The sequence below is a fragment of the Rhineura floridana genome, chromosome 5 (assembly GCF_030035675.1).
Source record: "Rhineura floridana isolate rRhiFlo1 chromosome 5, rRhiFlo1.hap2, whole genome shotgun sequence".
In the NCBI taxonomy this organism is placed as follows: Eukaryota; Metazoa; Chordata; class Lepidosauria; order Squamata; family Rhineuridae; genus Rhineura; species Rhineura floridana.
Window position 1 is genome coordinate 151,214,010 of NC_084484.1, and position 26,575 is coordinate 151,240,584.

Here is a 26,575-nt window from a genome sequence, read left to right on the forward strand (position 1 = left end):
TTCAGAGGATCCCTCGTATTCCCTTCTAGCCGAGGGAGGTGAGTGGAGCGTTGCTTTAGAACAGGAGGATCCATAGAACAAGAGAAGGATGTTTCATATGGCAGACTACCCCTCGCTCGTACTGTTTTGGACAGCTTACGCCTCCAAACTTTCAAGAATGATTCTGCTATTCCCTCTGTGTAAGGGGCCAAGGTTTTGAGACTTCCAGGATCGACAGATCACTACCTCCTGTGCCAGATCCATTGACAAATTGGCCAAAGGACAATGGGCTCTCCCGCAGCAGGCACGTCATTTTCTGCCCTCACCATAATCATGAGACTACTGCCTTAGCCTTGCGGGCTTCTGCTGCAATTTTAATATTCTCTAGAGGTTTTATGATGTGGCTGGATAATTTCTTAGATGACCCTAATCCAGGTCCGGTGAGTCTAAGAAAGGGCCCGCTAATAATTGTCTGCCTATGTAGTGCACTGTGGCAATACTGCATCTTCTCCATTGTGGGCGTGTATCTACCTGGCCTGGTGCCATATTGAAGAACCTAGCCTCCATGGTACATCCACCTTCCTCAATCCATACTGCCTTATGTGGATGACTGTCTTGCTCTTACTTGTCGGGTGCGCAGGAGCGATACCGTACCTTCCCGATTGTGCGTGTCTCCTGATCCAGACATGACAGACCAGCCTCAGGGACAAGCCAACAGTACAATGCCCGGGCGCAACACAAAGTATAAGTATTCCAGCCTTCACTCCACGGCTGTCGACACAACCAAGCATTTAAAGACAGGAGCAGTACTACATCTTCCCTTGTTTACATGTACTGACCTCTCTCCAAACCACTCCTCCTACCTTTGCGCGTTTGTTGATGGCATATACCGCAACTCCTGCTTTATGCGTGTATATGACGAAAGATCAGCGCCCAGACGCCTACTCGCGTTCATATTTTCTAATACGGCCAGATGACAGGTGAGGGTGGACCAGCCCAGGCAACAGGTGAGTCCATATCATGTAACTAACCTCTCGCCCTTTTTGGCTGGTAGCCAGCCAGACCGGGCAGAAGTTTCTTCTCCTATTTGCTGGGGCAGATTGACTGGTGACCATTTTATTACCTTCACCTCCAGTGGGCCCCTGTCAGAGGTCTCTACTCAGGCATAAGAGCCATATCCAGATGAGCAGCCTGCCGCTACTGCAGAGTAAAAAGGAGCTCTTTGCTGTTCCTATCAGACCACAGGCAACACTTTGCGGAGGGACACTCTCACTGCTCCTCCCCACTGTGTCCCAAATTCCAGACCCCTGTGGAAGGACGCTCTCTTTGTCTCTTCCCACTGTGTTCAGTTGTTTTGATTATTACAGGTACTTCTTGGCTACAAGTTCCTGGCTTCGTCTGTATTTGATGGTGTTTCATTTTCTTGCCCGGGGATACTTCTCTGGGTTGTTCAAAGGTTATTCGATCCCATCTACCACATGGAGCCTCTTGGCGAAGTTTACAATTGGCCAACATATCCAGACAAGCGGGCTGCTGCTGCCGCAGAACCAGGTTATGTTATCTACAATCCTGTTTCGCAAGATCAAAGATGCCAGACCATAGACATACCAGGGCGGAAGGGCACTCTCGTGGCTTCTCTCCACTGCATACAATTATCCTAGCCCTCAGGACTCGCTCCTCTCCCTTCTTGAATCATGTTAGGTTTTACAGTCCCTGTCAGGCCAGGAACTACACCAGTGCAGAAGGACACACTCAATGCCCCTCCCCACTGAGTGTGACTTTGGTTCTCAGAGGTTGCCTCATCCCCTTCTTAGATGTGTGGTTAGGCTGATTTTATGAGTCAGTGCTCCCTCTCCTGAGGTGCTTGTGTGCTTGCCTCACTGGGTTTTGGAGCTAATTAGAGGCAGATTGCTCCTCTGCCTCCGTTAAACAGCTTATCACTCTCCTCTCCCTGGGGCAGCTCTCTTTGGCTAGACTGCATTTAGAGTCACTTGGTTGGGCCCTTTCTGACCTCTCCATTCTGCTTCTCTTCCTCTTGGAGGTTGCTTTTGAGCTGGGCCGGCTTCCTTCTACTGTGTGGGCATATTTGTAGCCAGATAGCCCCGTGTTGGGATTCTAAATGTCGTCATTTAGGAACAGCACAGCTATAGCCATTTTCTTCAGCTGGCCAGGGTCCTGGTCAGGGCCTGGCACTCGCTAGATGTCCGGAGGGCCCTCAAGACCTACCTGTCTCGCACCCAGGACATACAGTCAACGGATTCCTTATTTGTATCCTTTCACCCGCATACTCTGGGGAAAAAGGTGTCCAGCTCCATGTTATGTTGCTGGTTGCGTGCCTGTATTGCATTGGCCTATGAGTCCCTTCAGCTGCAAGTGCTCGTAACATAACGGCACATTCCACTAGGTCAGCTGCCACTACGGCTGCCTTCGCAACCAATGCTCCTCCTCACAGAGATTTGCAGAGCAGCTGTATGGTCAACCCCAAATTCTTTCATAAGACATTATAAGACAGACCGTTACGCTTCTGCTGATGCCTCCTTCGGGAGGCGTGTGTTACAACAGGTTATTTCTGCTGAGTAACCAGGAGACGGTCCCTCCCTATTAGGGGCTGCTTTGGTACATCCCACGTGATGTCGGACCACCTAAGGAAAATGTACCATTGGTATCACCTGAAGGGTGATTTTCTTAGGTGGTCCGACATCACGGCCCTCCCCTTTTGGAGGATATTGGGGTTTTTTGTTACCTTACCAATTATCACTCTTCAGAGTTATAATATTTAAACTTTTTTGCCAAGTCAAGACCAATTTGGACTTGTTTAATATGCTTGCGATCTTTGGGTCATGTTTTGGGACACTGTTTCCTTGCTGTTAGGCCCATTGGCCTTTTCTGTCTTTTCAGATATGTCTCTCACTTCGGTCTCGTCACGAATGAACTGGGGTGGGAGGGGCTTGATGCCCCAGGTCTTGACTTCGATCCATTCTTGCCTTCGGACGCTAGATGGCACTATATCCCACGTGATGTCGGACCACCTAAGAAAATCACCCTTCAGGTGATACCAATGGTACATTCTCTCTCCCTCTTTCCTTCTCCCACACAGCTGGGAGGAGGACTTCTGAAGAGCTTACTTTCACTTTTAAAGATTCTCAGCTGAGCATTTCTTATGAACCAGGGGTCTTAGTTAAAAACAAGCTCTGAGTTTCATAATAAGCCATGACACAATGGGGGTTATGAAGCTGCCTTACTAAACAAGCCAAAGATTGCTGTAAACCAGGTTTCTGTTGCACAAGTGGAATGCAGCACTAAGGAGATATTCTTTAAAAGTGGAACTAAACTCAGCAACTCTCTTCCCAACCACATGGGGGGGAGGAGAAAAGAGGGAAAAATGTTTCACTGCTGAGTGATGTAGCATACTTGGCAAAAGCTAACTACTGTGTAATATAGTACAATGTGTTCAAGTACCACTTAAAAGCTTATTTTGACCATTTAGAAATGTATCTTGGCATTAAGTGGTATATAAATTAATAAATAATAGTATAGGATTGCTATAGTATAGGGTTCCACTTGCGCAATAGGATTTGGCTGCCTTCTCCTCTTCCCGCACACCCCCAAAATCTGCTCCAGAGGATTCCCCAACCTTCTAAAGAAGATTTTGAAGATGTGCAGGGGGGGGAGTACAGGGTAGAGGAGAGGAAGGGAAATTCTTTTGCACAAGTGCGTCTGTTGCATCGAGTGGAATGGCAGCACCGGATACAACCCATAATCTCACCAATTGTAGAGCTCATTTGTAGTTGCCAATGTTTGCCTATAGTATGATAAATCAATCAAGAATTCATTTTAAACAGCTATTCCATAGGCTTTTCAGAAATTAAATAAAATTATTAACAATTGGCTTCTAGAAAAGAGACAAAGTAGGACTTTGAAAGGAGGGGCAGTTTTACTCCAGAGTAAACCCCATTGTCCACAGTGGAACATACTTCTGAGTAAATGTGTATTTCACTGCAAATACCAATTTAAGCATATATTTTAAATAATGTAAACTTAAAATAGTATTCTCATGAGCTAAACTGAGTTGAGTAAAAACAACAGACATACAACATCTAAACAGTAAGGTAATGTTAAAGCAAATTAGGCTATTTTAACATTAGTTAAGTGACAGCAACCCATTCTAAAATCCCCTCCCGAAAATGTTTCTTGTATTTGTCCGTTATATATTTTATTGCTGTTATACTTACACCCTCTTTAAGCAAGTACCACCATAATCAATGCCGCTCTGACAAGACCTGCCTCCTGCTGCTCCTTTTGGTGTCTTTTGCTAGCTCTATCTTCAAAGAATTATTGGGCTGGAGCTATTAAAGAGCTAATACAGGGTAGCCTTCTGGGAGCTACTTTGAATCCTTCCTAGCAGCTTGCTATTCACCAGTCCCCTAATGAACTGCTTGTTTGAACTACTGGACATCTTATGAACACTTTTTTCTAATCGCTTGTTTCACTACTGCTTATCCAACTGAAGCCCAGTCATATCCATTTTGTATCACACCTGAGGCTTCTAATTGGCTATACTCATTAAAGTGCACTAACATTCAAGAGTTTCATCCTTAGGTCATTTGCCATATCTCTTCTCAAACTTTTAAGGAGATATATATATATATATAGGCTCATACGATTGGTCCGTGTAGCTAACTAGCACCTGTCTGAAACCTAAAGCAGAGTTATTTGAGAGCCTTTTAACTGAAATGTGAGGGATTAATCCTGGAGCCTTACATTTGAAAAGCATGTCCTTGTCCCTACCTCACGAGGGAGACTACAGTCATTAAAATGATAGCTAGTGATGTATTACTTAGAAATAACAATGGAGTTCTGTGATAGCTTTACAGATTAACAGAGTTAAGCTCTTGTGAACCAGAGCCCACAATGTCAAATGCATTTCAAATTTCTTGTGAATGTGTTCTGCTTTAAAATGTCCCAAATCAAAACACATTATAGGGTAGCAAGTTCTTTTGATTTCTGTGAAATTTACTTTCAGGTCAGCATACTTGCAGTCTCTGCAGGATAACTCAAAATATGAAGGGTCAAACTTTGCCTCTTCTGTGGCACTACAGCATATTTACTGATCTATATTTTAAATGTTTGAATGCAGCTGACATAATTCCTTAACATTTAACTCTGGCTATGGTTTCCTTACCTCTTCTCATTCAGAACCTAACCAACCAGGCAGCAGCTGGTGCAACTATGCCACTCACTAATCTCACAAGGGAAGCCAACCAGCCAGCTACCAGGAACTCCTTCCTGATCCTGTCCCCTCTTCATCTTCCTGCCCCCTCTTCACTTTCTAGTCAAGCATCCTCTTGTTCTTGCCGGGTAAGACTGCTAAGGGAGAAGGGCTAGTTCTGGAAGAGGTTAGAAATAATAAGTTGTCATCCACTGCCATGTGCTTTCTCTCTCACCATCCTTCCTCAGCACCAGTAGAGGCTGGTGGGGCAGAGTGGGGTGGGACAACGTTACTTACCTGGCTTCCCAACATAGAAGTTGTTGCCAGTAACCAAGAGGGAGAGGTAAGGTAGGTGAGGAAGTCGGCACAGTGCGGGCACAGCAGCAGAGCCAATTCAACGCTCCCACTGATGCGCCTGCACCAGACCAACCTCCCGCTCCTTACCCCACCCCCTCTTGGTTACTGGCAGCAAACTCTGAGTGAGAAAGTCAGGTAAGCAATGCTGGTCTGCCCCTCTCTGCCGGCTGCTGCTGCCCAACAGAGATCCCCCCGCTTGGTCTGGGACACGCTATAGGTGAATTTATCTTTTGTGTGGAAGGAAGAGAGGGGGGACAGCATCTGCAGAAGTATGTAGCGTAATGGGAATACCTGCACATCTGTGAGTGCCTGTCCAAAATTGCTCCTCTTTACTTTCTGGCTCACTTAAGCCTTTACTGCCCTGCCCCCATGTAGAAGAGGATGGGGTACAGGATTGCTGGAGCACTATCGGGCATCCTCCAGCACCTAATGCTGACACTTTCTCCAGCCAAACAGAAATAATTATTCCCAGAGGGAGCAGAGCTACATTACCAGTAAAATGCTTTAACAAAAAGAAGTAAAAAGAAACAAAATGAAACAAAAACAAAGACGTTCCAATGCCCTTCAGATATATGATGTAAGCTGGATAATATGTCCTTGCAGCAACTCCAGTTAAAGATGAGCTGACAGGCTTTTACCTGACACAACCTGATTCTAGGCTCTTGGGCTTCTGTTTTTCTCCTACAAGAGCTGATGGAAATCGCTAACATGTAGAGCAGAACAGAAAGTGCATCAGGGCTTTTAAGTGCTGGTGATTTCATCATGTATAGGCTACATAAACATTGCATATGCATACACACACATATGCAGGTCTAAGTTCAGGTTTTGGAAGGTCACTGATGAAATCAACTGATTATAAAAACTATTTGTTGTGCAACATGTTATGAAATTCAAAGCATCTACTCTCTTAATTATTGGGCATTTCAGTTATTTGGATTTATATTTAATCTTTAAAACTATGATGTTCATTGTAATGGTCGAAAACCTTAGTATTAAAATGTTCAGCTCTAGCTGTGGTAAGCATTAAAGTGTGCATTGAATGTTGTTTTTTTAAAAAAGAGACAAATGAAGAGAAAAAAAGATGCATATTTGGAGTAAGGAAGGGTGTGGTAGCCTGCCACGCATTATGCTATTGTACTAACACTGTGAAAGCCTTCCCAAAAAAGTTCATTCAAAAGTTTACAGTTACTCAGTTAAGCCTTTGCTAAAATATAAAAGAGAACATTATTTACTATTGGGAAGTGTTAAAATGTGGTTTAATCTGCAGCAAGAGCAAAGTTTTTTCAGACAGAATGTACCGTACCTCCCCGTCCTCCAGCTCCACATCTAGGAAATCGAAATCCCTAAAGACTCTGAACTGCTGCTCGCTGTTTGTGTCATCCATGTTCTCTTGCTCGCGTGTTCCGTCCTCTGAAGCCACCAGGCTTGTTTGGTGCTCAATCAGATCCAAATCTCCACATGAAGAAAAAATTACCTAAAAATCAGAAGAGATTTTCTTTTTTAAAACTGTTCCTCTGTGGCTCTTTTTTGTTAGCAAAAGTCTAATGGGCTATTCAGAAAGCTGTACACACCTAGTTCCTTCAGTGGGTATTTTTAGAAGGCTCTTTTTTATTATTTATGTTGGACAGGTGCCTTCAGATCGAGCTTGTGCAAAGACGCAACTTTGAGCTGCAGGAACACGTCCAAGCTACCTCCTAATGGGTGCAGATTGATGCTGCCTTAGTATTTATATGCATTTATGGGAACAAAATGGAACTGCAGAAAGGGAAAAGGATGAACCAATTTGTTGCTTCTCAGCTATTGCAAGTGAAAACATGCAGATAAATTAAGATGCATTATGTTTTAGCTATAATTATTTAAAAATATGTTTGAACTGTATCATTACACAACTAGGGCACTAATACTATGCTCTGGTGCAGCTCTCAGTTGGGTCAATGGGGCCTGCACAGGTCAGTTTGTTCATAGACTATCTCCATACAGTCTTAGAAAACAGACATATGAGACAGAGAGAGAGGGAAATCTGTCTGCCGTGCTGTTTTACTGATTTGTATCAGTTTTAGCAGAGCAAATGACCAAAGATGAAAAGATGGAGACAAGAGCATTCCCAACTAAATATAACAAGTTTTTATACAGAGGACTCACAACAGGCTGGAAAAATAGGGCAATGGCAATGTGACAGAGCTTGTTATTTAATAGTTTGTGAGCAATTTACAAATTATAATGTCTTTGTTTCAAACACATCTTATTATTTAATGCACAGAGATTGTTGCAGTGTCGTTATAAATGACAGGGCCAAAAACTTAGGTGCATGTGTATTTTGGTCACAAAATGTCATGGGCCTGCCCGCCACCCAACATGTTTATGCTACAAGCATGTTCAGCAGAATCTACCAATCATTTCCCTTGTAATCCTGGAGTCTCTAGACGCTACTGCAAATTTGGGGAAAGGAAGCATGCAATAGGAAGGGCCCAATCCACAACAGACTCAAATTCAGGACCCCAAGTATGTCTAACAGCATAATTTAGTTCACACAAATTATTTCCAGGGTAGATCTGTGTGTATTCATCCATCACTAACATGATGTCTCATATGATAAATATAAATATAAAGGTAAGGATAAACTTCTGATAGTTGGAGAAGACCAGTAATATCCAATGTTTAACTGCGTGTTGGGCACATTAAAAAATGTACTCTTGTTTTTGCAGGCCTCGCCAGTGCCTGCTGTATTATACCATGACCTTTACTACCCAGATAGCTTAGCTTTCTCAAGCAACCTTGCTTTCTTAAGGAACTGAGTGTGATTCTTGTTACACTTGTTACACTACTATGACTAATCCAAATGCAAGTTCTTTTCTACTTTCCCTTTTTATTCTGTTATAATAAAAATAATCCCTCCATCCTTTTCCTATTCCTGCTGTTTCTGTTTAGCAGCTACATTTTCCTCTGTAATCGCTAACTCAGTTTCTTTAAGGAAACAAAAGCTTAAAGTTTCAACATTGTGCAAATTATGTTGCCTCCTAGAACATGCCCCTGAGTTCTCTGCAGCTGTAAGGGTTCTGCACCAAAAGTATCAACGTTAAAAAAGAGTACCCTGAGAACAGTGCTTAAATACAGGAAAGCTGGCCTCCTTATCTTTTGTAGTGGCCCTCTTAGCTACTATTTTTAGAAAGCTACAATGGAGGGCTTGAATTAGCTTTTTTTTGAGGAGGGAGTCATGAGGTGGATAGCCTTAAAGGCCTTCTTCCTTTTCCACCTCCCCATTCCATTCCTCCTCTACCCACCGCTGTCCCTCTTGTCCGCCTGCCCTGCTGCTGCCCCCATTTCTATTCTTCCTCCTCTCCACCCTTGCTTACATCCCCTTTTTTTGCAGCAACAGCAATTGCAGTTTCTCCGCCATCTTCTCCTCCCTGTCTTGCTCTGAGGAAGGGCCACGGCAATGCTTCCCAGGGCGAGGTATTCTGGGTGAGATGTCCAGGAGAGCTCCTGCACTGTTTAAATTTAGTAGAAATAGTAGTACCAGGTCTCTCCTAGGCATCTCACCAAGAATGCCTTGCTCCGAGGAAGGGCCCCCTTAAGTCTTCTCAAAGCAAGACAAGGAAGAAGTGGAGGGTGGGCCAACCCTGGGTAGATGCAGAGTTATAGGCCTTTAAAAAAATTTTTTAATGTAATTGACCAACAAAGCTTTAATAGCATGCTTTCTCCATCCAACCATCATAAAATATGAAGTACAATGAAAACATCTTAGTTATTTATTGCATATGTATCATGCCTTTCTTCTAGATCTAGATGCTCAATGTGAACCTGGCTCTTCCTAGTCAAACGCTGTAACCTTCTTCTAGATCTAGATACTTAATGTGAATCTAGCTCTTCCTAGTCAAACACTGTAACCACACCACATTGGCTCATCTTCTTGCAAGAGGCACTCAAATGTTGGAAAGAGACATTCCGTCGTACACGTTTGCACTGACGGGTGGGGAAAGGCAGACTGGGAAGTTGTAGGCAGATGATAAAAAATGCATTAGCTTTATCTTACCTTTTTATAGTAACATAGGAAGCTGTCTCAGACTGAGTCAGACCATTGTTCCATTTAGCTCAGTACTGTCTACACTGACTGGCAGCAGCTCTCCAGGGTTTCAGGCAGGAGTCTCTCCCAGCCCTACCTGGAAATGCCAGGGATTGAACCTGGTACCTTCTGCATGCAAGGCAGATGCTCTACCATTGAGCTATGGCACCTTCAGAAGACCTAACTAGCATTTTGCGAACCATGTGTTTAGAAGAGAAGGAAATCTAACCATCAGGGCTTCAGCCTCACATCATCCACTCTTTTTGGTCATATTCTGTCCACATATGCATCAAAGAGGCAAAATGGACTTTAAATTCTTAAATTGCTAAGATGTTTAGGTAGCATAATGGTTAGAGACAGATAGTCACAATGCCTAAATAAGCAGTTAAATAATTCTGAAAGGAGTTAGCCAGTGAGCCACATCTTAACAGCCTTCAAAGAGATCGAGTTGTATTCAACTAAGTCCTGCTCAGAGGAGAAATGAAATTAATGAGCCTAAGTTAGTCATGGTTATTAACTTTAATGGGTCAACTCTGAGAACGACTAGCATTGAACCCCACCCATAATTTCCTGATAAGAGTTGTGGGTAGGTGGATGGGTGGACACATTATTCTTCATGCTGCTTCCATTACTTGCATTTGGCTGAGAAATATGAAGTGTTGCTAACTGTGGAAGAGTCAGATCATGCCAAACAGAATATCATTTAGAACTGTACCTATAAATTATGTATGCATAAGCACTGTAAGAAGAAATATGAAACTTACTGAAGGGTTTTTGCTCAAGCCAACGTCTTGACCACAAAGTGTAAGAACGTGCACCAACTTTTCTTTTGTCCTTTTCTTTATAAAAAAGGGAGAGAAAGAAATAAAGGTGTTTAAGCAATGTCCCACATAGAGCTCAAACTGTGTGTGTATGTGGGTGGGGATTTGAAGGTCATTAATGAAAGCCAAAAGCTCCATCCCTGACTACTCCTATTTTTAGCCAAATCATGGTCTCCTACAGTACTTTCTTAAAGAAGGTAATGGGGGTTCCCCTGCCCGCATGTAATTTGAGCACTGAGAGGAACAGAAATATTCAGGAGCTGATTATTTTTAAAGATTAAGGCTTCATTCCTGCAATTGGGCATGCATTTTATTTATTTACAAATAAATAAGTAAAAGTATTTCTATACCATAAAATATAAGGGTGTGTATAGCAGTATAAAAACAATTAAAAATAATCATTAAAATGACTGGCTACTGAAGGACATTTTAAACAACTGCATAGGCCTATTGGCATAAAAAAGTGTTCAGGGGATGTCTGATAGTTAACAGCAAGGATGCTCACCAAATCTCTGCTAGAAGAGTGTTCCACACAATGGGTCCAGTCACACAAATGTCCAATCTCTGGTTGAGGCCAGTTGGGCCTCTGTAACACAGGGGACAAGTAACAGCGCTCCCCTATATGATCTCTGGATTTTACCTGAGAATACTGAGGCCTCTTCCAGCTAACAGGAACGAGGACATTGGAGTTAGATCCAGAAGATGTTGAAGAGGTGCTACGTGTGACAGGCATTATTCTGGGCTTTCCATCTCTGCCTGAAGAACTCTGTAGTTCATCATATCTTCTCCCAATAATTGGAGTCTTAAAAGATAATAACAACAAACAGTATTTAGCATTTAAAGTTCTTTACATACATTATCTCCATAGAATCATGGAATAGCAGAGTTGGGAGGGGCCTATAAGGCCACCGAGTCCAACCCCCTGCTCAGTGCAGCAATCCAAGTTAAAGCATACTTAACAGGTGGGAAGTTTTTCCTGGTGTTTAGCTGCAATCTCCTGGTCTAAGCCCAGCGCTCTGCACCTTCCTCGAATACTGTCTGTCTGTCTGTCTCTGTAGAAGATCCTTCTGGCTTTTGCATGGTGAAAATGTACCCTACTGCAAGAGACCCATCCATTGCTCCATCCACTATTGCATCTGGCACCACCCATCACTGGAATGCGGCCCCTGGAAGTCTGCTCATAATGGAATATGACCCTCAGACTGGAAAAAATTTTCCCATCTACACCAAGCAGTGCATTACACAGCCTCTCATCCTGGCCCACATTAGAGGGCTGTTCTGAGTACTGCCCAGGCATGGTACTTTGGACCCTCTCTAGGGCTAGGAGGCACTTCTGCCAACATGGATGTCCCCAAGGCAAGTGGTGAGGCCAGGCAGGAGCAAGGCTGGCAGCAGCAGCAGAGAAAGACCCTCAGCATCCATCAGCTGGGCCAATCCTGCAAGAGACGCTAAGATCCACCCTGGGAGCTTCGATTTTCCCCTGCAACAAATTCCTGAGGGGAGGTCTGGAGAAACCCCTTCCCCCCTCCAAGTCCAGCTGAGGGGGGCATTTATCTACATATTTCCTCCAGCTTCTACGTGGAGACTTTTTAGTAGGCTACTAAGAGCCTGGTCAGTTTCAATCCCCCCCCCGTTTAGACTCTTTCCACCAGATGGGGGAGGGAAGGCATCACAAGCCCTCCCCCCAAGTATCCCCCTTTCTGCCAAGACAACCCCACCAGATCAGCCCCTTATCTATGGATACCAAGAAGGGGACTGGAGAGGAGAGGCTAGTTTCTCACCCTCCCCCCAAAAAGCTTTTAGTTCTCTACCTGTGTGCTTTTCCTTGCCAAGGAATCTCACAAGGCCAATTTCCCTTATCATGTCTGTCTGTTAATTGTTGTAAACCGCACAGAGAGCTTTGGCTATGGGGTGGTATACAAATGCAATGAATAAATAAATATTCTTGCCTCTTCCCCCCCCAACAGCTCCTCTCTCTCTCTCTCTCTCTCTCTCTCTGTATCCAAAGGCATCTCTCCTCCAGCTCTGGGACATGAAGGTCACACAGCGGCAGCAGCCCCCAGGAAATGCCCGCCAATAAAGCTGTTTCATCTCCACTGAGGCCCCCCCTCCCTGAGCTGCATAATCTGGGGGGGAGCTGGGTTGATCTCTGTGGAGGGGATGGGGGCTTCAAAAAAAGATCTTGCAGTAGGGACCCTGCAGCAGTTGGACCCCTTTGCAACTGGACTCCATGGATCAGGCCCCGCCCTATGGATTCTGAGAGGGAAAGAGGGAGTGGGGGATCTTTTCCCCCCCTTTCCCCTTAACTCCCCAATTCTTTTTCTCCCTCCTTCTGTCTTATCCCTTCTGCATTGTCTGTGGAATCAGGGAAAAAAAGCAAAGCCTCTCTCCCCCCCCCCATGTTTAATCTTCCAGTTGATGTGGAGAAAAACAGGGTTTGCTGGAGCCCACCTAATGCAATTTGTTGTTGAGATATGAATGAACTCATATTTCCACTACACCAGAAAGAGAATGTGCAAAATTAAAAATTGCTTGATAAAAAAAAATCCCTCTGCCCTACATTGCCCCCCATGCACTACAGCGCCCACTGCTGGCAGGCCTCACCCAGACAGAGTTATAGCAGGTTGCTGGGCACAGGGGAAGAGAAATATTAGTTGTGCTAGCAACCTTCTGTTTGTACAACCATTGAATACAATCCTATGTCTCTTTTTAATTTAAAGTAATCCTTTATTTCTACTTATGTCTTAGACCACTGTCCTGATCCAGAGGCCTCTTGTGCACGTAGGATCTATGATGTGCACAACCAAGTTCCTAAGCAAACAATGGTTTCTCAATTAATTTCCAAATCAGGGGACAGTTCTATCAGGGCAGTCCTTGCTGAGGATCTGACTCTGGCACTGAAGGGAACTTTGGAGGAAAGCAACTAAAGCGCTTTGGGTTTTAATCAATGGATACTAATATCTGGCTGATCTGTGTGGGAGGGTTATCCTATCATTGCCGATGGAAAGAGAAAAATCCTGCTGAAAGCAGACAATGGAAAATTTGTGAATTCATACATTTCTGCATGACTATGAAGCTATTCTTCCATCTATAGCGAGGCAAAACCTAATGCTAAACATAAATAGAAAGTTTTGAATTACTGAGAGGTATAAAAGGCAGGTAAAGGCATGCCTGCTCTTCAATCTGAAGCTAGCTGAACTAACAAGGCTTCTCCCACAAAAAAACCTTGTGATGTTGGTTCTGTGAAGTGCTAGTGTTCTGTAATAGAGGAAAGGGGGGAATTTAAAGAAGCTGTGACATTTAAATTGGTTTTTGCAATGGTTTAGACATTAAATGGTTTACACATATACGGTTAAAAACTTTTATATGAAATAATTACATAAAATCATGTAGGAGAACTCTTCAAAAAGAAAGGTTCTGTCCTAAACTTCAGGCACGTGACTAAAAATGGCTTATTCAGGTTTGAGAAAATGGCCACATTCACACATAACGCTAAACCAAACCATGACTTAGCACAAATACATTACTGTTCCGGCTTCCAAGGAGGAGATTGTACCCACTTTGTTCCCCCCTAGGCTTTTAGTTTGGTATAGCACAGCATTGTACAAACCCAGGATCTTGGCTAAGGTTCCTCCTTCTCAACCACAATCTGTAGCCAAGGTTTGTCCTATGATTACAGAGTGTGGTTAAGGAGGAGAAAACTTAACCACAATCTCATGTTCAAATAACACACTAAACTAAAAAGTCTCCAGAGGAACTAAGTGGGTATGAGCTCCTCTCTGGGAGTTAGCACATTCACATGGTCCTGGTGACCCATACTTTGGCTTACTGCGAGATGTGAACGAGGCCACTTTAACTGCACATCAAGTGAAGTTGGCTGCACAGTATGGATCTATGAAGCTGAAAGGTCATCTTAACTGAAAGATCATCTTATCCCTTATAAAGCCCTTATATACTCAGTCAATCACTGCACTCTGCAGGTGAGGGCCTCCTGCAGATACCATCTCATCAGGAGGTCCATTATGCACAACATAGGAATCAGGCCTTCAGTATTGTGATACCTACCCTTTGGAATTCCCTCTCCTTAAATATTAAACAGGCACTATCTCTTGCCTTTTCAGCACCTACTGAAGACCTTCCTCTTCCAACAAGCCTTTTAAGTAGAACCTCTTCCCAGTCCACATCTGTGCTGAAATTGTTTTTAGGAAGTTTTAAAAAAAATTTTTTAAATGTTTTATTAAAAGATTTTTGTTTTTAAGATGTTTTGAGAGATGTTTTGTTTTTATGATGAATGAATAATTTATTTCAGTAGTAGACCAGCAATAATACAAAACAGTTCACTTATAAAATAAATATTTACAAAGTAGAGGCTCGATTTGCAAAACTGTCGTTAAAACTATTGTCAATAAAAACTAGAGAGATGTTTTAAAATCTTTAACTAAGACCCTCCTGCGAGTGATAGCTGCTGCATAGAATTTCGCTACCAAATCTGTGACCCCGGGCGACAATCCTCAAGTAAGCTATAGACATATGTTGCCTCTAGGGCTCTCGGCATTTTGGCCAGACAAGGGGAAATAAAAAGATCATGGAGATCATAATATAACGGGCAGTGTAATAAAACGTGGTCCGTGGTTTCCACTGCACCGGTCTCACAAGGGCACACCCGGTCAGCGTAGCGGATTTTCTTGTACCTTCCTTCCAAGAGCGCTGAGGGAAGTACATTGAGTCGCGCCAATGTAAATGATTTTCTGTATTTGGCAATATTTAAGTTGGTTAGGTAGCCCGCAGGCGCAAAGGGTATCACGCTGAACCAGTAAGAAGGGTATGCAGCCACACAACTCAAATTATTTTGTAGCTCGATGTCTCTAATACGTTGGCAGATGACTTCCTTGGCCTTATGGTAACCTAGGCCTAGCACCACCTGCCTCGATAGACCAATAGAGTGTAATTTATTAGTTACAATGGTTTGCCACCGTGATTGAAAAGTGTCTACCATAATTAGTGGGGCAAGCCCTGAGGGGAGGAATAACTATTTTAGCCAAAGGTTAAACCTGTAAATCCAGGAGCAAGTCTCTACCGAAAGCAACCCAAGTTCTAAGCGCAACACTACATTTGGGACACAATTAGGAACACCGAGAATGCTTCTGAAAAATCTAGATTGTATGCACTCAAATGCAGAGTAAGTGCTCTGTATACAGAGCTGTGAGCCGTATAACGTTTGGGAGAGGACCTTAGCGTTGAACACCTGTAGAGCCGAAGGGATGAACTGGCCGCCTTTAGAGAAAAAAAAGGCAAGTACTGCTCTCGCACTTCTGTGCGCATTCTCAGCCACATTGTTCATATGTGCAGACCACGATCTTGAGGAATGGAATAATATTCCTAAGTATCTAAAGGCTGAGACTTGTTCAATCCAATGATCATTTAACTGCCATCGGTGTTTGGTCCTTTTTCAGGTAAAGACCAGAATCTTAGATTTATCATAATTAATTTTGAGCCTGTCTTCCTTGCAGTAAGCAGTTAGCGCTCTCAAGAGACACTGGAGTCCCACGATCGTTAGGGACAGGAGAACCACATCGTTGGCATAAAGCAAAGCAGATATAGATCTACTAGCCAATTTGGGAGTGTGAGAGTTTACTGCCGCTATACTAGTAATTAGAGAATATAAAAGTTAAAAAGGGTAGGGGCGAGTACAGAACCCTGTTTGACTCCATTAGTAGTTGGAATCGGGGCAGTCAGATGTCCAGCGCGGTTACATCTCACCTTTAGATGGGTGTTTGCATAAAGACTCCGGATGAGAGTTAATAATCTCTTATCAATATTGGTCTCCCTTAGTTTTCTCCATAGTCTGTCCCTAGGGATCAGATCAAAAGCTGCCTTAAAGTCAATAAATGCTGCATAGAGAGATCCCCCGGGCTTTGAGGTGTACTTATCCACCAAATGTTGGAGCACCAAACACTGGTCTACCGTGGATCGTCCTACTCTGAAGCTGGCTTGTTCGTCAGCTAAGATACTTTCAGCCTCCATCCAATCCGTTAGTTTCCCTAGAAGGTGGGTTGCGTAGAGCTTACTGATGATACTCAGCAGGCTGATCGATCGGTAATTTGCCAGATCAGCTCTATTCCCTTTTTTAAAAATAGGGATTATAATGGCTAATCTCCAGTCCTCCTGGATGTAACCTGTTTGGTCAATAGATGTAAATAAGGCTGCCAAGATTGGCGCCCACCACTCTATGTTGTCCTTAAGAAGTTCTGGGGGGATATTATCACCCCCAGGGGCCTTGCCCAATTTAAGGTTGTTAAGAAGAGTAGTAGTTTGAGAGATAGACACTAGGGGCCAAGTAGGGAGAGTGTTGATATCCTCCCAACCTAAAAATGAAGTACGTTGCTCCTTCATAAAGATGGACCTGAAATGAGATTCCCAAGCACTGGGTGGGATGTAGAAATCCGTACTAACAAAATTAGACTGCCATCCCCTGGAGACCAGTCTCCAGAATGTGGCCACATCCTTTGCTCTAGCGGCGTTTATTAGGTTTTGCCACGCCTCTTGTTGGGCCTGCTTCTTTTTTTGCTTAATTAAAGATTTATAACTTTTCTTTAGCTCCAGGTATTCTGCGGGCATGAAAGTTAACTCAAGACTTCTATATAATTTATATTTGTCTACAAGAGAATTCTTTAAGTCCATGCATTCCTGGTCAAACCAGGATTTGGAGCCAATTAAAGAAGCGTATGGCTTTTTTAGATTTTTGACAGTCAATTGTGTGTCAAAAGAATGGATCATCTCCTGGAAGAGATCTACAACTGTCTCAGGGGCCTTGGTGGATAACAGGGACTCGCACAGACTGAAAGGACCAGCCGAATGCAAAAACTTTGATAAATTATTTGCTAACTTGGGGGTCCATTTGATACGCAGGGCTCTTTGTTCAGCAGCTAAATTTAGCATAGGCTTGGAGGACACCTGAAGCAGCTGGTTCCCCAAATCAAGAGAAAGAATCAGGGGTAGATGGTCACTATCGCCACGCGCCCCCACACAACAATTGAGCACACATACTAAAAAGCTGTGTGAGACAACAATATAATCAATCGTTGAGGCCCCCAAAGACTTAATACAAGTAAATTCCCCACACCTATCGCCTGCCACACTCCCGTTCAATATCACCAGATCTAATATGTTTATCAACTGTATAAAGTAAAGTCCAGCATAGCTGCATCTACTATCCTTGGATTGCCTGGTCGGGAGGAGATGAGCCATCTCCACTGCCGGTGGGGCCAGATGGAAATGAGAATATAGAGCTGCATCGTTGGGGCCTATCCTTGCATTAAAGTCCCCAGCCAGGATAACATAAGCCTCAGGGTATTCACTCATCAATTTAGCAATAAATTCCTCCAATTTCCTCCAAATACCCTTTAATAGGAGTTTCCGCTGCAAAGGAGGAAGGTAAATGCTGATCAACAATAAATGGAATGAAGAGAATTTGAGCAGCAGGGCCATCGCAAGATTTTCCAGCTCTCCTATCCTTGTGGTAAAGAGACCAAGTTTGGTCGACACCAGCATGGCTAAGCCTCCTTTGGGACAACCCCCTCTGTCGCTAGGAGCTGCCTCAAGTGAATGGACTGCAAAGTCACTCAAGACTAATTCCTCTCGGAGCCAAGTCTCTTGTACTAAGATGATGTCTTGTACATTGAGAAACGCAAAAAAGGAGGGGTCGAAGCTCTTATTTGCCCAACCGGCAATGTTCCATGACAGTAAAGAGACTTGCTCGTTTGACCAGGGAAATTTCTGTCAGGAAGAGGGACTAAGAGGTTTTCCTGCCATTTCGTTCCTGTGGCTATCCTGTTCTTTTTTAGATGCCATGACACCATATATGTCCTTCTGTGATAGCTTAGACTTTCCTGCCCTCTGGGGTCCACTTAGGCCTGGGGAGGAACACTGGTGGGAGGGACCAATATGATCTGAGCTAGAACTCAGTGTTTTCCCAGTATCGGTACTGGAATGCTTATTTCTCACTTTAGACTTGACTCCATGGCTCTCTGAAGCCTCAATGTCTTTTTCGAGAAGCTCGATCTCCTCCAAACATGGACTCCACCTGCTAACATTAGAGTGTGGTCGACTAAAGTTCATATTTGGGTATTCATTCGTGGAGAGTGTTGGTTCCGGCATACCCAATTCCATCGGCTCCAACCTTCTCATCTCTAACCAGGAGGGGTTCGCTTTTGACCTCACAGGACTATTGCTGGTACATATGCATTTTGAGATATTCAAAATATCACTGCAGGAAAGGTTGCTAATTGCAGGATTCACATCCGCCCAAACCTGGAGCCTACATGCCCCAGGCACTCCATCTTGTACATCCTTCAAAACCATCGGGCAGGTCTCCCTTTGAGTTGAAGTTGAATATTTTGCTACAGCATTGAGGCTTTCATTTTTTGATCCACTTTTAGTGAGAGAAAGTGATGTCAGATGGGATTTTAGGGATTCCAGCCGTGCTATAATTTCCATTTGGGCTACATCTGGTAATGCTCCAAACGAACTGAATAATCTAAGTTCCTCCATGTCGAAAAAGCCTGCCTCATCGCCAGAGGACTGAGCTTTACTTGCATCCCCAACATCCTCAATCATCATATGAGCACTTGCATCATGTTCAACATATGGGTGGAAAGAATTTTTGCTCATGTCCTCTTTTATTAAATTCGTAGGGTTAGGCGCTTCCTCCACTTCAGTGTTGCATACGTAATTGAGGGAGAGGGAGATCAGCGCCGAGGGGGAGCCGCATTCTCTAAGACTCGCAAAACAGAGATGTTAAGACTGTGGAAAGCATCTCTGTGAGCATAGCAGGCATTGGCTAAACTCCATTCTTTGAAGGTGATCATTGCTCTAGCATTAAATCCATCACAGTAAAGGTATTCGACTCAGACTATATCGGCTAGTGAAAACATACCCAGTAATATCTGCTTTAGAACATTTATAAGATGAAGTTTTCGTTCTTCTTGAGTCAGAATTCCCCTGCGTTTGTGGAAATTACACAGCGCCAATTTTGTCCGGATCAGGGTTAAGTTCCATTTATTTTTCACAAGACGCTTTTCCTTGTCACTGTTGATTTCAGATAAGGTGTTGGTGTTAGTCTGCTCACCCTGTGGGGTTATTTTCAGCCTAGAAACTAGAGGAAGAGAGGCTGGGTGCAAAACAGAACCAGGGACATTAGGAGAGTGCAATAAGACCTTGTCCTTAGAACTTTTCATGTTTCTGCAAGTCGTGTAGTCCCGTAGCAGAGCTCTCTGTTTAGGCTCAAGGTCTAGGTGTCTGAACAGTTTCCAAAATTCCATTTTCTTATATTTTAGGGGGTTTAGGTTTTTGACGTTTTTGCTCTTTTTCGGGATACTAGATCCCTTTTTCCTTAGAGGTTTTGTTTAGTCCTCTGTTATTTAATGTCCTTGAATTATAATTAATGGACTTGTTCACACTTATCTGGCTTATCGGCCCCTCTCTGAATTGTACTGGATTCGCCGCCATTAAGAGTTCTGTGAGGGTAGTTAACAGGTTATTACTTTTATCCAAAAAGGATTTTATTAACTCAATGTCTTTTGAAATCAGGAAGAGCCATCCATCGATTGAGGGGCCCTCTGTAGTCGGGGGGGGCAGAGTGCACCAATGATTCCTGATTAGTTACATGATTTTCATAGAAGGACCGTTGCGATGGATGCTGGGAACTTAATTCGTTGCTCCTGTTGACTGAGGTATTGTGAGTTGGTAGACAGGGTGAGGTTAGTTGTAATGCCACCTCCGCCGGCGAGAGTTCACAAGCAAGGTTAATGTTATCCTCATTATCATTACAGTCTATCAAATTGCCCTTGATGTCTACAGACCAGTCAAGGTTGGCATGCTCTTCCTCCCTGCACATCTCCTCCCTCGTCTCCGCAAGGAATTGGGTAATTTTTGTTTGTATACCATGTTTGTTTGAGGGATTCACCTGGGAAAGGGGAATTCCCAAGGTCCAATATCCTGTTCTAGTTAGTACCATGTCTATATCAATTTCAGCTGTAATTTTATTGGAAGTTGGCCGTGGGTATTTGTTAAAAACGTTGGGCTCTATCTGTTACAGAGCCTGCAAGTAGTACCTCAGCTGACTGCTAGCAGTAGGGAGCAAACAATTCCAACACCTGGCATGTTAGTCTCAGGGCTTCCCTGGCCTCTTATTGCTCATAACGTTCACTGTAGCTTGTATAATTATAGACTCCGAAGGACTTTGATCTTTCTTTGTCAATAACCCACACAGATAAGCAGCAGGGTAACAGCGTTTGGGGAGAGAGTGCTGCAGGCTGCTTAAAATAGCAGCATGCAGTTAAAGCACAGCCTCCTGGCTCTCTTATACAATAAACACCCCTACGCAGAACGAGCGTCTGTTAAGCCTCAGTGGTAAATAAACCTCTTTGGTCAAACTTGGTTGCTCTGACCTGTTCAAGAGAATTGTGATAGAGGCCAGTAATAATCAACAGTCGAGGGAGCTGAGCCAGGGAGCAGCCGACGCCATCACTCTCCATACCGGAAGTCCGTTTTTATGATGTTTTTAAAGATGTTTTGTTTTTAATATATTTCATACATGTTTTTAGTGTTTTGTTGTTTGCCACCCTGGGCTCCTTCTGGGAGGGAGGGCAGGATATAAATTTAATTAATTAATTATTAATTAATTAATTGATAATACCCATCTGCTCTATCTAGCCCACTACTATCTAACAGGCAGTAGCTCTCCATGTAGAAGTTTTTTTCCCAGTCCTGCTACTTGAAACCCCTTTGAACTGGAAATGTTGGACAGAACCTGGGACCTTCTGCATGCAAAGCATATGCTCTACTCCTGATACATGGCATAACTTTTATCTTCTACTTGTGCATAAAAGAACAATAATTCTTCCATTCTGTTTATGTCACTGAAGACAGAAATGTGCCTCATTGAAAACAGTGTTGAAGATTATGTACTGTATTTTAAGATAACAGTTTTCCATTTACTTCAACTTTCATAGGGCCACGTGTTGGACATACAATAGAATATTGTACCTCAGAAATATCAAAATGGAACTCTAACGTTTTCCCAGGTAGTTCTTTGGAAGCATTGTTCCATACACGGTGTATTTCCATTTTTGAAAGATCACTGTGCTGGTAGGAGGGTAAAACCAAGCTTGCTGAGCGTGAAACTACCAACTTCAGTATATTGAGGGCTTCTCGCCAGTGAATACTCTGTAAACAAATATTCACAAAAATGACATTATATATTAAGTGGAAATAAAATCTGTAAGAAAAGAGAAACCATCACATACAAATACAGTCTCTTACTATTGTATAATTGCAATATAACATATTTGTGTACTTACTAATAATGCTAGTTTGAAATATAATACAGGTTTGACAATATATATGCAAAATGTATATAAATCACACTGAGAGTTAAATTGGAATAATACTATCATCCTTTCAGAGCATGAATTATTGTGTAAATGAGAAAGGAGGAGTGAAAAAGCTTTTTTTTGTTTTGTTATGCTGCTATTTAGGCACAGAAGTTGAATTCTGATATTCTTGCCTTTTGTTGTTCTAACTGTTGGGCTTCCAGCAAAAAGCAAGGGAAATCTGGGTAGTGTTTGGATAGGAGTATGATTTTTGTCTGAGTAAAATTTAATTGCTCATAAAATTTGCATGAAACCTACTGGGATTCAAACACACACACACATATATAGTAAGCATCATGCTTACAAAAGGGGAGGTTTGGTGGCCTGGGGGGGAGCTCTGGTAACCCCTTTTTGGGAAGTGGCGGGGGCAATTCTCTACACCTTACTTAGGAACATTGGTCCATCTATCTCTGTATTGTGGACATTGACTGGCAGTGGCTCTCCAGGGTTTTAGACAGGAGTCTTTCTCAGCCTAGCTGGAGCCACCAAGGGTTGAACCTGGAGCATTTTGCATGCATAGCATGGGCTTTACCACTGAACCATGACCCTTCCTCTGAGCTACAGCCCTAATGTTTTGTTAACACAGCATCTGGAAAAAAATAAGCAGGATCTGGAGTGCAGTGATAGCTTCAATACCTTTGCCTGTTATTACCATTCTATGCTCCCATTTTCTTTAACATTATTTACCTCTGCCAACCATTCCTTGCAGGAAAAAAAATCTGAATTATTTGGAAATTTGAATCTTGGAAGCAGAATTAAAGTAACTGCATGCAAATGTGTGCACATTCTGCAACTAACTCTTCATGAAGAATCTGGATTTAATGGGTACAGACCTTGGAACTGATTGTTACAACATAGACACAGTCCTGATTAGACAGTGAACACTTGTAGCATCTGCGATACTAGCTGGAAAGAGTAGGTGAGTTCAGACGTAATATCAAAGCATGGTTTGGCACTATATGAATAAGTCTTATATGTACTTTTTCCTCCCCTTCCTTCCAATTTCCTGTCTCATTTTTGATGTACTGTAATAACAAACCATAGTTTACACACCAGTGGTTCCCAAACATTTTTCCCCATGATCACTTCAAATTGCTGACGGTCTTGATGGATAATTTAATGATTTTTCTGCCTGTTGTAGCAATTGTAATGTGCTATATGATTTTTAATTGCATTTTTATGGCTTCTTTTGTTTCTTATATTGTATTTTACTGTATTAGAATTTGCATTCCATAGCATTTAAATTGTAATGCAGCAAAACATAATATAAGAAATAATAAAACTAATAAAATTACAATTAAAAATCTATATGAATATTTAATGCAGACATGCCACAGACCATCTGAATGAAGCTCACAGACCAGTTTGGAAACCCCTGGTTTACACATTTCAGATGTAAGGCTTGGTTTACTACTAAATTGGAATGCAAGGAGAAACCAGAATGTTGTACATTGCCTTGATATTTTATGCAAGTAGGCAGTATATAAATGCTTTTATAGATAAAAAAATAAACAAGTGAATAAACACTTTTTGTACAAGCTTTTTGTACAAGCTCTATAAGGCAAATACAATACTTACCTGAACATATTTTTCAATGGTCTTTAACACTTCCATGTTAAATTGTTTTACAGGAATGCCTGACAGGTCCATATAACTAAGAAGACTATAGATAATCTGCAAAAGTGACTGTTGCATGCTGGGAAGCCCCTTTTCCAGTAGCTGTGAGAAAAATGAAACAAATTCATAATCTGTCTTAAAGAAAAAAAGAACTAATGTTGCTGTTACAGAGGTGAAATGGTTAGATCTGAATTACATCTCTGAAGATCACAGATAAGGATCTTGCACATTAGCACACTCAGCTACATAAAGATGATCTACTGAGTTATGGAACTCAGACACAATGTTCTCAAGGAACTTGTTTTGTGTCAACATTAACCATCAAAAATTGGGAATCAGCAGCTAATAAGATGGATAATAAATGGAACATTTGTGTCTTTGTAGTTCATGCTTTCTCAAATCTGGTGCCCTCTAAATGTTTTTGGACTGCAGCTACCACCATTGCTGACATTGGCCATGAAGATGGGCTAGTGGAAATTGGTATTCAACAGCATCTGGAGGGCATAAGATTGGGGGAGACTGCACTAAGCAAACCATGAAAACTAATAGGTAAAATGGCAAATGAAAATTATTGATTTTTATTTAAAATAAATATAAAAAGTAGTCTTAATTGATAGAAAGGATAAGCAGAAAAAACAAACAGAAGAATGCTATCATAAGTATTCCGGCATGAGAAAATGATGAATTAAACATGCTTTCCCATAGTAAAAGTAAAAAATGTTTGAATATGTCTGAATAAAACCCTCAATATATACATGAAAACTCTTTAGGAATATCCAAGTTCGAGTCCAGAAACAAACGTTTCTGTTGCTTCAAAAGCAAATGTGCTAATTTTTGCAAGCTGGTGGCATTACTGTTTCTAAATTTTAAAGGAAAATTTTAAGTGTTTTGTTGCATCTATTTGTTTTATGTCTTCAAACAAATGTGAGTTTTAGAATGATATCAACAGCTCAATATTAATGCTAATCAAAGTAACATAACATATGGTTGTCCTATTCTGATTCTCAGGAACAATCTGAGCAATTCTAATACATGGAAAAAAGACTTACTTACATATACATTCATACGTACAGATCAGAAAGATAAATCAGCACCTCATTAAAACAATGTTTTGGGAAAGGCAAGATGACAGTTTTTCTTGCACTCCACTGATGGAAGCAAAACAAACTCTCTCTGGTTTGTTCAAAAGAGACTGATGTTTATCAAGTACTGTACATCATAAAGATTATGCTTACATTTGAGAACATTCCAAAAAAGTAACTCTCTGAAACAGCTGTTCAGAGAGCAAGAGAGAATGCTGTGTATGTATGTGTGTAACTATGCCTCCGGACAACCTGTTTATTGAGCATATATCCTGATTTGTTTGTACAAAACCTGCATGGAGGTTATTTAATATTCACAGTTTACTGAGCACTCATTCTCATTTTTTAAAACTGTAAATATCTGTTCTCAGAGTCTCCTGGAGCACATTCCCAATGTTTGGGATAGTGTCTCCTCCGGGAGTCTTCAGGCAGGCCAATCAACATTGCTGCTTCTACAAGGGGAGGGGCTAGCCAAATCCCAGAACATACTGGAAGCACTAGCAACCCTATCTGAAAGAAAAAGAACAAGAACTATTCCCACTGGTGTAAATAAAGGATTACAATATCTTAAACATACCCTGTATCAGAGTAACAGAGAATACTGTGTAAGGGAACAGAAATACAGGTATAGTAGGAATTAATCCCAGGAATCTCTGCCTTCCTCCCACAATGTGTGCTGCCAATAGAAGCCATAAATATAGTTATCTTCGAATAGCGATGCAGCAGACCAGGGATTATTATTATTTATTTTATTCAGCTTATATCCCGCCCGACTAGCAAACAGCTCTCTGGGCGGCAAACATAGAAACATATACAATAATAAAATTACAAGATCAATATAACAAATATAAAAGTACATCATTAAAATACCAATTAGTCTGGGAGCTGACGACAGTTTTAATGGCAATGCCCTGTATTGCTAATGACTGCTGCTGTAGCAGAATGAGAGATATTTCCTATGAGTCACTAGGATCAGGATATACAGATAAGCTTCAGAGAGACCTATAGATGCCACGAAGTCCCCTTCTGACAATGATTCTACTATAGATTTGAAGGTCTCATCTTGAAGTGTTTTTTACTTATTCCCTTGTTTAGCTATTTGAGATAAAATCTGCCTCTGATTTCCCCAATCTTCTTGGGCACCAAGAAAAAAAAAGAATAAACCCACAAGTGGATTTTGGAAATTGGGACCAGTTCTATGGCCTTGATTGCAAGAAGGTGTTCTATTGTCTTGATAAAGGTAAAATGTTTGTTCCAATTTTTGGAGCTGGAAAGTGGTGAAGACATAGGAATTCAAGGGCATACCCCCTTACAAACCATTTCCCGCACCTATTGGTCCATGGTGTTATTCTACCAAGTAGGTGCAAAATGAAACAGTCACCTCATCTGATGATGAGTGTTGGCGTTGTGGCATCAAGCTGGCTGGCATTTCCTGAAAACCTTGTTGGTTCCAGAAGGCAAGACGTAGTTGAATGCTAAAGCCATAAGTTTCCTGTTCTGCTTGATATTGTGGACACATCTGATTTGGAGGTGTCTGAAGTTTTGAGATTTTCTTGTTGGTTTATGTGGAGAAATGCTGTGTATACAGCTGTTTATGTTTGTGTTTAAAGGAAAAGTATATTCTGCAATCTCTGTGACTGTCATGAAGCCTTGTATTGTTATGCTGTTACAAGCCTGCTTCACAGTAGCTGCTTGGTGAGGAGAGAGCCATGAGCACGTTGAGAATGCATTAGATGGGGCCTAGAGTTTGGACTTATAGCTATGATCCTCCCCTCCAGTGGTAGTGGGGAGATGAAGATACTCCTGTGATGCCTCTGTAAATGTAATTACTGTAAATATGGTAAGTGTGGGTTTATTAGAGTATATGTGGTAAGTAGACTGAGTGAGAGGGGGGAGTACATGGGTTGGAATGTTGATGAGTGTTGTATGATGATTGTCTGAGTGTCTGAAGGTATAAATGAGAGGATGACAGTTGTGAGGGGAGTTCGAGTGCTGAGAGGGTTTTTTGGAGGGGT

General features: G+C 42.2%; 1 protein-coding gene across 8 annotated transcripts in view; it reads right to left on the reverse strand.

Annotated features, from left to right (window-relative positions):
- Positions 1-26,575, reverse strand: part of FRY (FRY microtubule binding protein) — a 367,201-nt gene that overhangs the window by 43,405 nt on the left and 297,221 nt on the right. For all 8 annotated transcript variants that reach the window (XM_061628447.1, XM_061628442.1, XM_061628443.1 and 5 more), the window contains 5 exons: positions 23,440-23,580; positions 21,476-21,655; positions 11,070-11,231; positions 10,373-10,447; positions 6,849-7,019 (listed from right to left, as the gene is read on the reverse strand). In XM_061628447.1, coding sequence (XP_061484431.1) covers positions 6,849-7,019; positions 10,373-10,447; positions 11,070-11,231; positions 21,476-21,655; positions 23,440-23,580 — 729 coding nt within the window. The remainder of the gene's footprint in view (positions 1-6,848; positions 7,020-10,372; positions 10,448-11,069; positions 11,232-21,475; positions 21,656-23,439; positions 23,581-26,575) is intronic.